This window comes from Phodopus roborovskii, unplaced genomic scaffold, assembly GCF_943737965.1.
Source record: "Phodopus roborovskii unplaced genomic scaffold, PHOROB, whole genome shotgun sequence".
NCBI classification, from domain to species: Eukaryota; Metazoa; Chordata; class Mammalia; order Rodentia; family Cricetidae; genus Phodopus; species Phodopus roborovskii.
The window spans coordinates 317,692-330,531 of NW_026125993.1; the positions used below are offsets into that span (position 1 = coordinate 317,692).

Sequence of the window (12,840 nt, forward strand, 5' to 3'; positions counted from 1 at the left end):
TTCACAAAGAAATGTTTTATAATAATTTATTCAAAACTAAATACAGAAATATTTTTGTTTTCTATACATCATACTAGTTTCACGACCTTGCCTCTAGCATTATGAATATGTCTAATATTATATTCAATATCTACTGTTCACAAAGTCCTTTGTATTTTTAGTATTCAACCTCTATGGTAATTTCCTTGTCATTTACTATTATAATTTCATTCAAGACTAAATAGGTATGGACTGACTGTTGTTTATCTGCAGTAGTAATTATTTCAAATGTGAAAAGTCATGTGACCTGAATTCAAACTAAAGGTATAAAATGCCTCCTATATTTATAAAATATTGTCTTTTCCTCTTTTTCTCCAAATTAACAAACTGGAAACATTCTTATTATGAGTACCATAGACCATTTTTTATTTTATTTTCTACTTCTTCTAAAATTTTCAGGAAAGTTTCCTTAGTACATTCTAATTGGCAAAGATATTCTTATTTTTGGGTTCATAGGTAGCTTAATAAGCCTAGTCAACTCTTTTATTTCCAGGCCAATTAGAAGCCCAGTCTCCTCCTACCAATAATTGGAACCTGAAGAACAATTGGCCGGAACTTGAAAAACAATATCTGAAGATGTCTTCTCAGTTAGAATTCCATCTACATCCACACATGTACACATTTAAGCACATCTGCACTTACCACTCACATATACATGAACATACGCACTTCCATATGCACAGAAGTTACCCTGCCATAATTTATATGTTGCCTGCTATTTCAAGCTTTAGTCATTTATGAAATATTGTGCTTATAGTATTATGTATGAAATGTTATAGATTTCAATGTTCAGTAAACTAAACTCAAGATAAAATATTTCCTTTTGTTATCTGTTTTTAATTTTTAATTTTTATTTTTATGAGGCAGATTGGCTGATCTTGGTCTCCTGGTTGTGAACCTAGAACTCATAACAGCAATGATTACAGACATGCACCATCATTGCTAGGTAGTAGTTCTTAAATTATTTTTTAATTGTTTGCAATACTCAGCTGCAATTAAAGTTTAGATTATTGAATTTCATAAAAACTGTATAGTTATTAATTTTATTAAAAATATGAAAAGAAGTCACAATAATATGTCATGTATTGTCCAACACACATTCATAAAATAATTATTTTAATTACTCTGGGCATGTTACATACACACTTTAATAAGTGGATTAATATTACAGGAGATATATAATTTTAGAGTTGAATCACATGCAGGTTTTAGTTATACAATGAAAAATGGTCAATTTTGTCTAAGACATTTGTATCCTGGGTTTGCGATGCATACGTTCTGGAAATGCAGAAGTTGGTCATTCTTCTTTATCTTCTAAGAACTTGAGTAAGGGAAAAAAGTGTAATTGTCAAAAAGTCTTGTTGTTACTAACCTATTACGAAGAAGCAAGAACAATTATTCAGTTTTGAATTGGATTTTCAAAGAGGAGATCAGAAACGTTCCATCCTGTTGTTTAAAAAGACTTGCCTTTCCTTTTTGTTTATAATATTTTAGTGATGACATTTTTATTTGATCTTACATCAGATATCAACATAGTGTGAGCCATCCAGTTCATATAATGTGCACTGTGAACCACTAATTGCCTAATCCAAGAGTAAAGAGGTAGTAGTATTTTTTTAAGTCATTGAGATGACCTCATTTAGGTGAAGATAACTTATTTTATGAAATATTTATTATTCACCATGTATCCAGTAAGAAAGTAAAATTAGCATGGGATGATCTCAGGAAAGCAATGTATATTTCTGAATTAGACAGTGAAATAAATAAATGCACGGGAAATTGACAAATTCACATTGCCAATGTTATGAAAAATGATGCAGCAAAAGAAATTAAGATGTATATATTTTTTTTTTCATTTTGAATGAGGGGCCTATTTCCTGTCACTTGTCCTTTTGTCTTCAATCTTGAAAATTAAGCTTTTGAGTTACAGAAGCCCAATGTGAGGGGAACTACTCACTTTTAAAATGCACAATAGAAGATTTTAGCCCAGATTTTTGGTGATGTTAGTAGGCTTCTGTTAATATAGTAGTTGCAAACACATACGTGGGTTTGCCAGTAACAACTCACAATTTGTGCAAAGTTGAGTCTTCGAAACTGAGCAAAATTGCTCTCAATTTCCCGCCAGCGCTTGCTGAGCTGGATCTGAGTTGGCTCCACTGCCATTGCGGCCCCATTCTCAGACAAGCCCTCAGCTTGCCTGCGCACTGCATTCATCTCCACTTTCTTCTTCTGCATTTCACGATCAATTTCCTATTGAGCAAAATCAATACAGGGCCCAGGGCAGTTAGCTAACCACATCAACCGACCTACAAGCAGCAAATACTTCTCTCATAAATTTCATAGGCTGTTGTTCCTTCTTATATATTTTCATCATTTATAAATAATGGAAGGTGTCACTGTCATCCTCACCCAGTAAGCAAAGTATAATTTCAGGTATCATTTGAATGCTCAGTTTAAGGTATTCTAATTAAATTTAACTAATATTTTGTTTCTTTTGGATTGTTTTGATGCTTCTAGAATTGACCAAAATTGGAGTGATTGTTCACTTATTTATTAGGGATAATACATTTAGAATATAATTTAGAGGGCAAGTGACTACAACTTTTATTTTTAAGGTTTGAGGAACTCAACAGAGAATGAAGCAAAACAAAAAGTGCAAAATAATAACAGAAAGAAAACATATTTGGACAATTTGAAAATAAATCTCTAGAGATTTTTGATATGAAAAGATGTTCTGATGAAATGAATGTGCTAACATGAGAAAGAAGTCGTCCATATACCGGTAACTCATTAATTCATCTGGAACAAAGATACACAGAGTCAATTACAATTTCACCAGCAAACACACAACAGTTAACAATTCATTTCACATTGTCTAATATAAAACGTTTCATTCATTTGACATTATGTCAATTCAGTGACAGTACAATACAGTTACTGAAACAAAACACGATACAAAGAATTACATCAAAGCACAGAGCAAGCTAATAGAGGATACCAGAGCACATTTTATGCATGGTTATTGTAGGTTACTTTAAAATAGTAAATATCTAGCAGCAAAATCTAGTATTGCCATTCTAAAACAACTTTACCTTTATTTTCCTCTCATCTCTGGGCTCAGGTAAGCTGGCTAATTTTTTTTCAATGTCATCCAAGCATTTCAGGAGATCATCAGCCTGTCTCTTGTATTGATACCATTGGTGAGAAATTTCTAGGGCCTTTTTTCTTCTTTGAGACCTCAAATCCTGTTCATGATGCAGATATTATTAAAATATCAATATATGTGGATAATATTCACCTTGCTGCAGTTATTTATGAAAATAAAAGTGAGACCCTTGTACTTTTAATTGCTGTGTAAAATCCAATTCAAATACAGGGGAGGGACATAGATTATTAAATTATGTATTTATGTGTTAAGGTTATGTATAGAAGCTAAGAAACATGAAAAACTCAAAACAATTTCCTTTGAATATTCAAACTTGCTTACAAATCTTTCTTACATTTAATGAAGTCTTAATTATCTAAGGAAAAATATTGCATAATACATTTGAAAGAATTTCATTATGAATATATGAATACAATTAACTTAACCAGCTAGCTACAAAAGCATTGAGTTGTACTTGACTTTACTAATACTTGAAATTCTAAAACATGTGTTGTGCCTTGGGCTTATCAACAAAAATTACCACTATATAAGCAAATTATATACATTGTTGATTTTAGAAATAGCTATAAAGTTAAGCCATTAATATTGTTGCTTAAAAAATTAGTTGTTTTGGAAGCTGAAGAAATGGCTCAGTATGAAGAATTATGAAGGAACCAGGTTTGATTCCAGTACTCATATGGCTGCTCATGACCATCTGTATCTCCAACCCAAGTGCACCTGATACCATGTTTTGGCCTTTTTGGGCACTTCACACACATGGTGCACAGAATAATATCCATATACTTAAAAATTAAGATATTAGTTATTTTAAAGTTGTTCAATGTTACATATATAGAAGCATAACTTCTTTATAGTGATATGATTATATATGAAAATAATATATTAAGTATTACTTCCTTTTCTATTCTTGCTTAGATCATATTCAAAGTATAAAAATAATTGCTATTTCAATTGGTGCTATAAACAAGTAAACTTTTAATAAATCATCAAATGCGAAAGTAGCTTTTGTCTGCCTCATAGAAGTACACACAGAATTTTCTGAAATCTATTAAATTAGCAAAAACAACAGTTTATGTGCCACAGAAATGTAATTCCATCTACAGATTTCTTTTCTTCAAAGACGTAGCATTTGGGTTTTATATCTAAGTTTATGTGAAGTTAAAAAAACATACCAATGAACAACTGAATGTTTCATTGCTTTGGGAACTTCTATTCTCTGTAAAATATTTTAAAATAATAGAATTGCAACTAATTGACAGGTTAACTTCATAATTGTACTTGGTATAAGTTAGGTTTGGCAAACAATGATTTTTACTAATTACATGTGGCATGAAAATTTATAATTTATTGTAGTTTTCATTTTGTATGTCATTTATAAACTCCATGTAAGGGTAATAAGTGCCTTGGAAGAGTTTGATGGAATTCTGTTTTGCCTAATAATATACCAAGATCCACTCTGGGGACTTACTAAACTATGACCAATTCATAATACAAAATACATACTTGCAAAAAAGGTCTTGATGTTTATAAATCTCATAGTCTTCAGATTCCTTAGAATGAACTAATTAGGAATATTATTTATAAAATCATGTGTATTTGTTTGATGTATGGAACATGATCCATAGATACTGCTGACTAATAATACGCTTATCCTCCTGTGACTAACCTATAAACTTCTGTTTTTTTTTTCACAGAAGTGTGTGAATTACACAGGTTTATGGTTTTCTGGGCACACTATGATTTGTTTCTTCATCCCCCTCAAGGAAGAAGTCTTTTCTGTTTACTATAATTGTGGGCAGCTACTTTCAGATCACCTGCTGGTCAGTTAGACTTTACTTGTTGATTCCTTGCAGGCACAATAGTGTGTAATTACATTCACAGCAGTGTTTATTTGGTTAACAATAGGGAAAAGTTTTACCAACTTATTTGCATATAGAATGCATACTCCATCCATCTGCTAGGAGACTATAACCATATATGTCTAATGTAATGATTCTCACAAAGCAAAACAGTACAATTAACACTATTAAAAATTAAGCCATGAATAAAAATAGAGAATATTGCAAAGCATATACAAAAGTAGTGGTTTACAAATGGTTTAGCATATCTAGTTCCATCTCAAGAACTCCATAGACAGCATTAGAGAAAAATGAACAGTTTATTCTGTTTTTCCTGCACAATACAGATGGGTCACAAGGAAAGTTGAGTGTATATATCAGAGGTGACAGTAGTTTTTCAAGAGTATCATGAGCACTTTTGAGCATTCCTATATAAATGAAACTAGGCTCTTGTAGATGCCTACTTTCAAAAAGTAGCTGTTATAAAAACAATAAAGTTTATTTTTTTTAAAATGAGGAAATAGGCCCTATTAAAGAAACAGTTTGCCAATATATTTGACCTCCTATAAAGAAACAAAATCAGTGGAGGGAATATCAATTGATTATTCTGACAATCAGGACAAACTCAAATCTAGCTTATAGAAATAAAGCATATTAGAAAATAAATTTATAAATACTGTGGGTGGTACTTTTAAATAGCTTTCAATATTCTGAAGAAAAAGAACAAACTAATTTTATGTCACATATTCTCCAAACTGGAAGGACCAAAACATCATAAATAAAGCACAAATATTCCATGGGAAAAAAGTAATTTTGTGGTAACTAGAATGCTTAAGCAGATTTTATTTATGTACATGATATTATACACTATATATACAAAACCACAGGCAAATCACATTATAATTTGAGCTCTAATACCTTGAGAGCATTATGTTTTGTCTGTAACAGCTGCTGCTTTATCTTTATTTCCTCTCGCTTTCTCACATCTGTGATTCTTTGTTGTAAGTGGTCTCCTCTTTGCAACAATTCATTTACAGTACACTCATTGTCTTCACTCTGATTAAAAACAACAAGTACAGTCTTCATTTTGATTTTTAAAAGCTGTACATTGTAACAGAGATGATAAAACATCTAAATATACACAAAAATCCAATTTAAAACTTCAGGGATGCTATGATAAAATAGTACGCTTATAATATTTCCTTTATATTTAGATAGAAAACAAAACTTCTGCATATCTCTTCTGAAGAACAAATTTTGAATGGCATCTGTACAAATATGATGAGTAAGGCACTTTAGAACATAGAAATTATTATATGCTATAATAATATCCTCTTGGATTTTATTTCTATTACAGTTAAACTAATCTTGTCACTTCCAGTGTTAATTGACCTGTAACTGTATAGCAAACTTTACATAGTAACCTCTGGGTTATATTTAAACCTAAATGTTAAAACTTAGATGTTGAGCATTAATAAAAGTGATGGGGATATTTACAAATATAGAAAATAATTTATTTCTAAAATGACACAAATTTTGCTAAATTTAAGCAAATAAAATAATGAATATGTTCTAAAATGACTTCAAAATTTTTCATTTCTATTTTTGTTTTATTCCTTAACAACAATGGTTTATTTCTATTTACTTAAAGATATTACCTAAAAAGTGTTGTTTTAATATTATTGAACATGGTTACATTTGTGCACATTTTGTTTCTTGTTATTATACTTCAAATATGAAAAATATCTACTACAAAGCATAGTATGCAATTGTACACAAGTATGCCAATGAGCTAATGATTAATGACACACAAACTTCAAAATATATATTTATGTATACATCTATAATATTACATATGGTAACAAGTGTAATATATGTAAATCTAGAACATGTCCAAATTTCATAATACAAGTAAGCATTCATCCATTGTGTTTAAAGGGAAAGGGGTATTTATTTTACAGTTGTCTATTAATGGTCTAGTGAAAGTTACAATTATGTATGTATATACTGTATATATTACATATATATTACAGACTAAATTAGAATAATTAATTATGGCTTTTGAAACTGTGAAGCAAGTTCCATGACTGAGAATGCAAACATTAATAAAAAGCTAATTTATTTGCCTAAATAAGTATTCTATGGCAGGATTGTTAGATTGAGAAGTAGCAACAATTTTCATCTTTGTGACCCTGGAATTTCTTCTTTGACATGAAGTAGAGGTAGCTGGATCTCACAGTTTCAGGAAGCTTCTTCCTGTCTTCCCTTCCATGAGCTGAGATGTGAACACCACTAAATTTATTTTACATAAAGAGTACTGATCCAGACAGCTCCAAGAAGTCAGAATTCATGTGCGTGCAGGCTAAGAGAACTGGGCTGAAATACATTATCTAGCATCTAAAAATTATATATTGCCTCCTAATGCTGATCACGTATTGTCTGAGAGGTCTTTAATATTAATACATATATGAAAATCTCTAGTGTGATACATGGAAAGGTTAAGTATGCTACAGTGATAATGGCAGTGAAAGAGGGGGAAAGAACATGCAACTGAGTAAAGTGAATGTAGCATAAATATACTCAGTGAATAGTAGTGATATGATGTAGAAATAGTCGAGCTAGAGAGAAATATAAAAGATATTTTTAAATGAACAGGAATTCAAGGAAGATGTTCTGAGTGTATGTACAGGCCAAATGGACATATTTCTTTACTCTCATTGAGTAAAGCAATATGGACAATACACACACACACACACACACACACACACACACACACACACACATATATATATATATATATATAAATTTTCTTAAGTTGTTGGTAAAACCACTTTGTTAGAAACTTTGGTAGACAATTTTACATTTCTTGCAATTTTCCCTTATATTAGCAAGAGTATCAGCTATGATTAACACTATCATTTTCTAATATATTTTATGTCCTCAATGGTTCCTATTTCCTTTTACAATTTGCACTCTGAATTTAAAAATGGAAGAAACAAAAGCAAAATTGCACTATTTATTAGAAGTTGAGAGTGTTCCCATATGTTCATATGATGGTAATTGGCAGTTACAATAACATGTGAAAAAGAATACTTTCAATTTTGCAAAATCATTAAAAATAACACTATGTTAATGCTGATATTCTGAGAATTAAGTTAGTGACATAAGTTATATTATTTTCTTCCAAATATTTACTCATTTTCATTCCCAGTTCATTTACACTTTCATCATAACCAATTTACCATATCTTTATTGAAGTCTTCCTCTTTCAGATTCACCCCCTGCTGAATTTCTGCCTCCAGTGGTTCAAGCAATTTTTGTATATCTGAGTTAAACTGCTCCAATTCCGTCAAAGGAATGGAGGCCTAAAAAAAAAAGATAGTGCTAATTTAAATCAAAACTACTTTTTATTAGAAACATAAACCAAATGAAATACATTTATTCAGCCCCCTGTTGCTAAAATAATGACATGCATTATTTTTCCATATTAAAATTTATGAAGGATTTGAAATACAATAGGGAAAGTACCTGACTTAGATTATATGGAGAAACACTTGTCATCAGAGCTGAACATATATTCAAGATAATGTGATAAATCATTCCAGAATATCAAAATAATTAGTTTACATGTATTCGTCTTAACTAATTTCTAATATTTTAAATTTAAATTTTAACTTATTTTAGACATTCTGACAGTATAAATTTTAAGTAAATGTGTATGTCCAAAATTACCACATTAATCAATAACAGTAAGCTTGGATAAAATCTGGAATTTCTACCTTAGTTTTAGAAAATCCATGTGGCAACCTGTTGAAATATTTCAAATGCCATTTTTAGGATGGTATAAATTCCTGGCATGTTTTCATAAGTCAACACTATTAGCTTTGTCCAGAAATGTGAGGGTGGCACAAATATATCTTAATTAATGAAACCTAAATGTTTCAAATGCTTCACGAAATATTTAAATCTGAAATTGATATTGATTATAGTCTCAACATTCCTTTGATTTCCTATACAAAATACTTGAAAAGACATGAAAAGACATTGAAAATAAGACATCCAAAAAAGCAATCATTCAAATTATATTATTTTCTGTTTCAATTAGTTAATATTATAACAATAGTTATTATTTTTCACCTGACCAATAATAAAATTCCATAGACAGCAAACAAAAATAGGGTTTTCTTACAGAACTGTGTCATGCTATATAAATAAGAAAACACCCATGTGCATTTTATGCCAAATGTTAGGATAATTTTATAAGGGCCACTTCCTATCTATTGTTTTTTCCTGTATCCCTAGTTATATCTTGACACTACCATTTTTAGATGAAAAATTCTGAGTGAAAATTTGGATTAGTCCTCAAGGAAAAACCCAGTATCTAAAGGTAATCTGTTGGTAGGAAGGACTGAATAAACTATTGATACATACATATATATATATATATATATATATATATATATATATGAGCATAATTGGAACATAGAATATGAATTATAAAATATTGTCAATGGTCTTCTTCCTGAAAAATGAATGGTTTATAGGTTCCTTTAAAATTATTTATTACAGTAGTATTCCTTCAAATTTTAATGATGCTTTGTCATTTGAACTACTATAAAAGTTAGAAACTGGAGTAGCATAAATTTAAAAGAGATTACAATCGTTCAATTATCATTATACTTGATGGGAACTGCTATGGTCTAAATGCATATAGTTTACAACTACATTGTCTATCCGGTTATACTTAAAGTTGTTTTTCACTTTGCTGAGACTCAGTGAGATAAATTGTTTAACATGACTTCATAGATAAAAAATAAATGTTTAAAGTAATCTATTCCAATAACTAGATATCAATACATGAGTCTATTTGTCTTGGCATCAGATTTACATGTTTTGCTCTACCCACTTCTTCCCTAGCTCACCATCTATCCACATAGATAGTGTCAATGGCTTGGTATATGGTTACTATGGTTTCTGTGAACCTGTCCTAAATCTTCTTCTACAATTGTCTTTCGAAGCCCCATGACTTTCAAATCATTACATTTACCTGTGAACATACTTTTGAATTCCAATATATATTTTCAGACAGCTAACCAAATTCTCAATAAGTTCAATATATCAGGTACTGAGCTTATCAACTTTTCTTAAGGTATATATGACACATTTTCCCTAATTTTGTTAAGACCACATTTCAATTCTCAGCCATGCATTCTCAAAATAAAAATCATGTTTTTCTTGGATATACTCTCAGATCTTAGCTCTGCTTGGATCTAATAAATATGAAATCTAAATTAATTGCTATGGATTGCTGTCCTTTTAGTGCCAGTAATACCAAAGATCTCCAAAGAGGTGTCCAATTTTTATAATGCCTATCATCTTCTAGTAAAGCACATAAAGTTTTTGACATAAATTCATATATTGAAAGTGGGCTTTATACTCTAGTAGAGGAATCTTAGTCAAAATTTGTTTTCTCTTTCTAGAATAGGATATTTTCTTTGTAACACTAGGGGAAAATAACACCTATTTCATACAAATGTTATGAGGATCAAGTGTGTTAAATGTTTACCTGATATATAATAAATGTTAAGCACACATCTATTATCGCTGTATCCCAAAGTTCTGTGCACCTGTGTGACACAAATAAGTTCTCCATACATCTTTCCTCAAATCTCAACTCTAAATCATAGCTATTGCCCAATGTTTCTGTTTTGGATATGTTTCTGAAGAATCAATACTTCTTGGTTTTGTTTTTATTTTGCCAAATAATTAAAATAATTAAATTCTAAAGTTAGCATGGAGAAATTTAAGGGCCAGTTTGATAAACTGTATCAAACTAGAAAGAAAACCTGATGTATTAGCCTGTTATGTTATTAGAAATAGTCTCAAGGAAGATCTTAATGTACTTATGTTTTGTCCTTAGAAGTATTTTTATTAGGAGTTATTTAGAAAAATAACTTCAAAATCTTTGAGACATTATTCACTATCTGCTGAAATAGATTTGTTTCTTTCCATCTAGAGTCAATTCTGCTCCAAAATATTTTTTCTAGAAAAGGATCCAAATATTACTCTAATATTGTAATGGCATAGCAGAATGAATGTTGCAAGGTTTTAGTAAGATATCTATATCTATATAGATGTATATACATACATGTGCATATATTTGAGATCAAACCCAGAATATTTCATATGTTGGGAAATCATTCAACCTTGAACTATTTGACTTCCAATATGTCAAATTTCTAAACAGAAAATTCAAAAGATCTGATTGGTTCTCTGCAATCATATGTAAATTATATCAACAATGGAAAAAAAGATACGAAGGCATGATACATGATATCATATATAAAAAGGAAAACAACAAAAAGCTACCAACAAAGGAGTGCTGATATAAAATGACTTTAGGTAATAAAATTACAAAAATACAAACTCGCATAAAGAATAGAAATTTAAACACATTTTTTTCAAAATGAAAAGGGTCCAAACTTGAAGTAAAACTATTCTACAATTTGGAAATGACTACTATTCAGGTAAGAGATTAAAACCTCCATGTGTTCTTCCAAAATGAATACTCTAAATGAATAGGTAGAAAGTATTCTCAGACTACACATTTAGGCTAGCATAAAGGTAAGTTTCTGATTCAGACTACTTCCAGTTTTATTAAAATTAGCAAGGTTTTATTGCTGAAAATAAATAAGCAGATATTAAGTAGTGATGCTTTGGGTAAAATAGTTAAAATATGACCATTATAACATGACTAATATTTTCAAATCTAATATGTCATGATGAAATCTATATTCTAAGTTCACACAAAGTGTTTGGAGTGAGGCAGCTCAATAGAAATATAATGAAAGCCATAAATGCAACTTAAAATTATATAGATGTTATAGTCAAAGAAAAAATTGAAAAAATTATTTTATTTATAAGTCTTAAATATTTTCTTCCAAAATTTAGTGAATTTTTATATCATTAATATGTCCAAAATATTATCTTCTCTACAATGAAAAAATATTATATTTTACATTAACTATTTAAAACCAAGTACTCAAAATATAAGAATGTTTTACTTTTACCAAATCTTAATTTAGATTAGACGATTTTTGATTGATCTATGGACTCTTGTTGTTAGTGTAGATTTATTCTATTTTAGCCATGCCAAATGATAATATTCAGCATTTATTGTTAGCCAGAAAGGTATGCATGGAATATTATCCATTCAATAATATTTAAAATGTAATAATTCAAACTTTATTGGGTTACTTTTACATTAGTCTAAAATTATCAGTCTCATGCAAATCAATTTTAAAATGTTTTATTTTTTAGATTATATTTTTGAGAAAAAAATTCTGTGTAGTTCTTTTTGTGTGGGTTTTATCTAGATATTTGAATTTATCTATCTCTTATTTATTTGTAATCATAAACTTCCTTTTCACTATATCTTACATATAATAATTATCTAAGCAATGATACATTTATCCCAAATAGAAGTTTCACTCTTTGAAGATAGCAATACCTCTTGTATCATTCTAAATTTTGCATAACAAATATGACATCTTTTTATTAGAAAAGAATATTTATTATATACATTACTAGTTTTAGAAACAATTTGCACATTGATTCATCAATGATAATATTTTACAACTAAAATGATGATAAACAAATCAACCCAATTATTTCAACATTGGCAAGAAAAGATCATCCACTTAAAATATATGGTTATAACTTCTTATATGTAAAAAAATGTATATACCTAGTTGTTGTCCTACCCTTAATAATTCACTAGTTCATAATTAGTATATG

General features: G+C 29.5%; 1 protein-coding gene across 1 annotated transcript in view; it reads right to left on the bottom strand.

Moving 5' to 3' along the window:
- Positions 1–12,840, bottom strand: part of LOC127218243 (dystrophin) — a gene marked incomplete at both ends in the record, with an annotated part of 283,679 nt that overhangs the window by 116,820 nt on the left and 154,019 nt on the right. The window contains 4 exons of the mRNA XM_051179265.1: positions 2,107–2,289; positions 3,132–3,284; positions 5,962–6,099; positions 8,286–8,408. Coding sequence (XP_051035222.1) covers positions 2,107–2,289; positions 3,132–3,284; positions 5,962–6,099; positions 8,286–8,408 — 597 coding nt within the window. The remainder of the gene's footprint in view (positions 1–2,106; positions 2,290–3,131; positions 3,285–5,961; positions 6,100–8,285; positions 8,409–12,840) is intronic.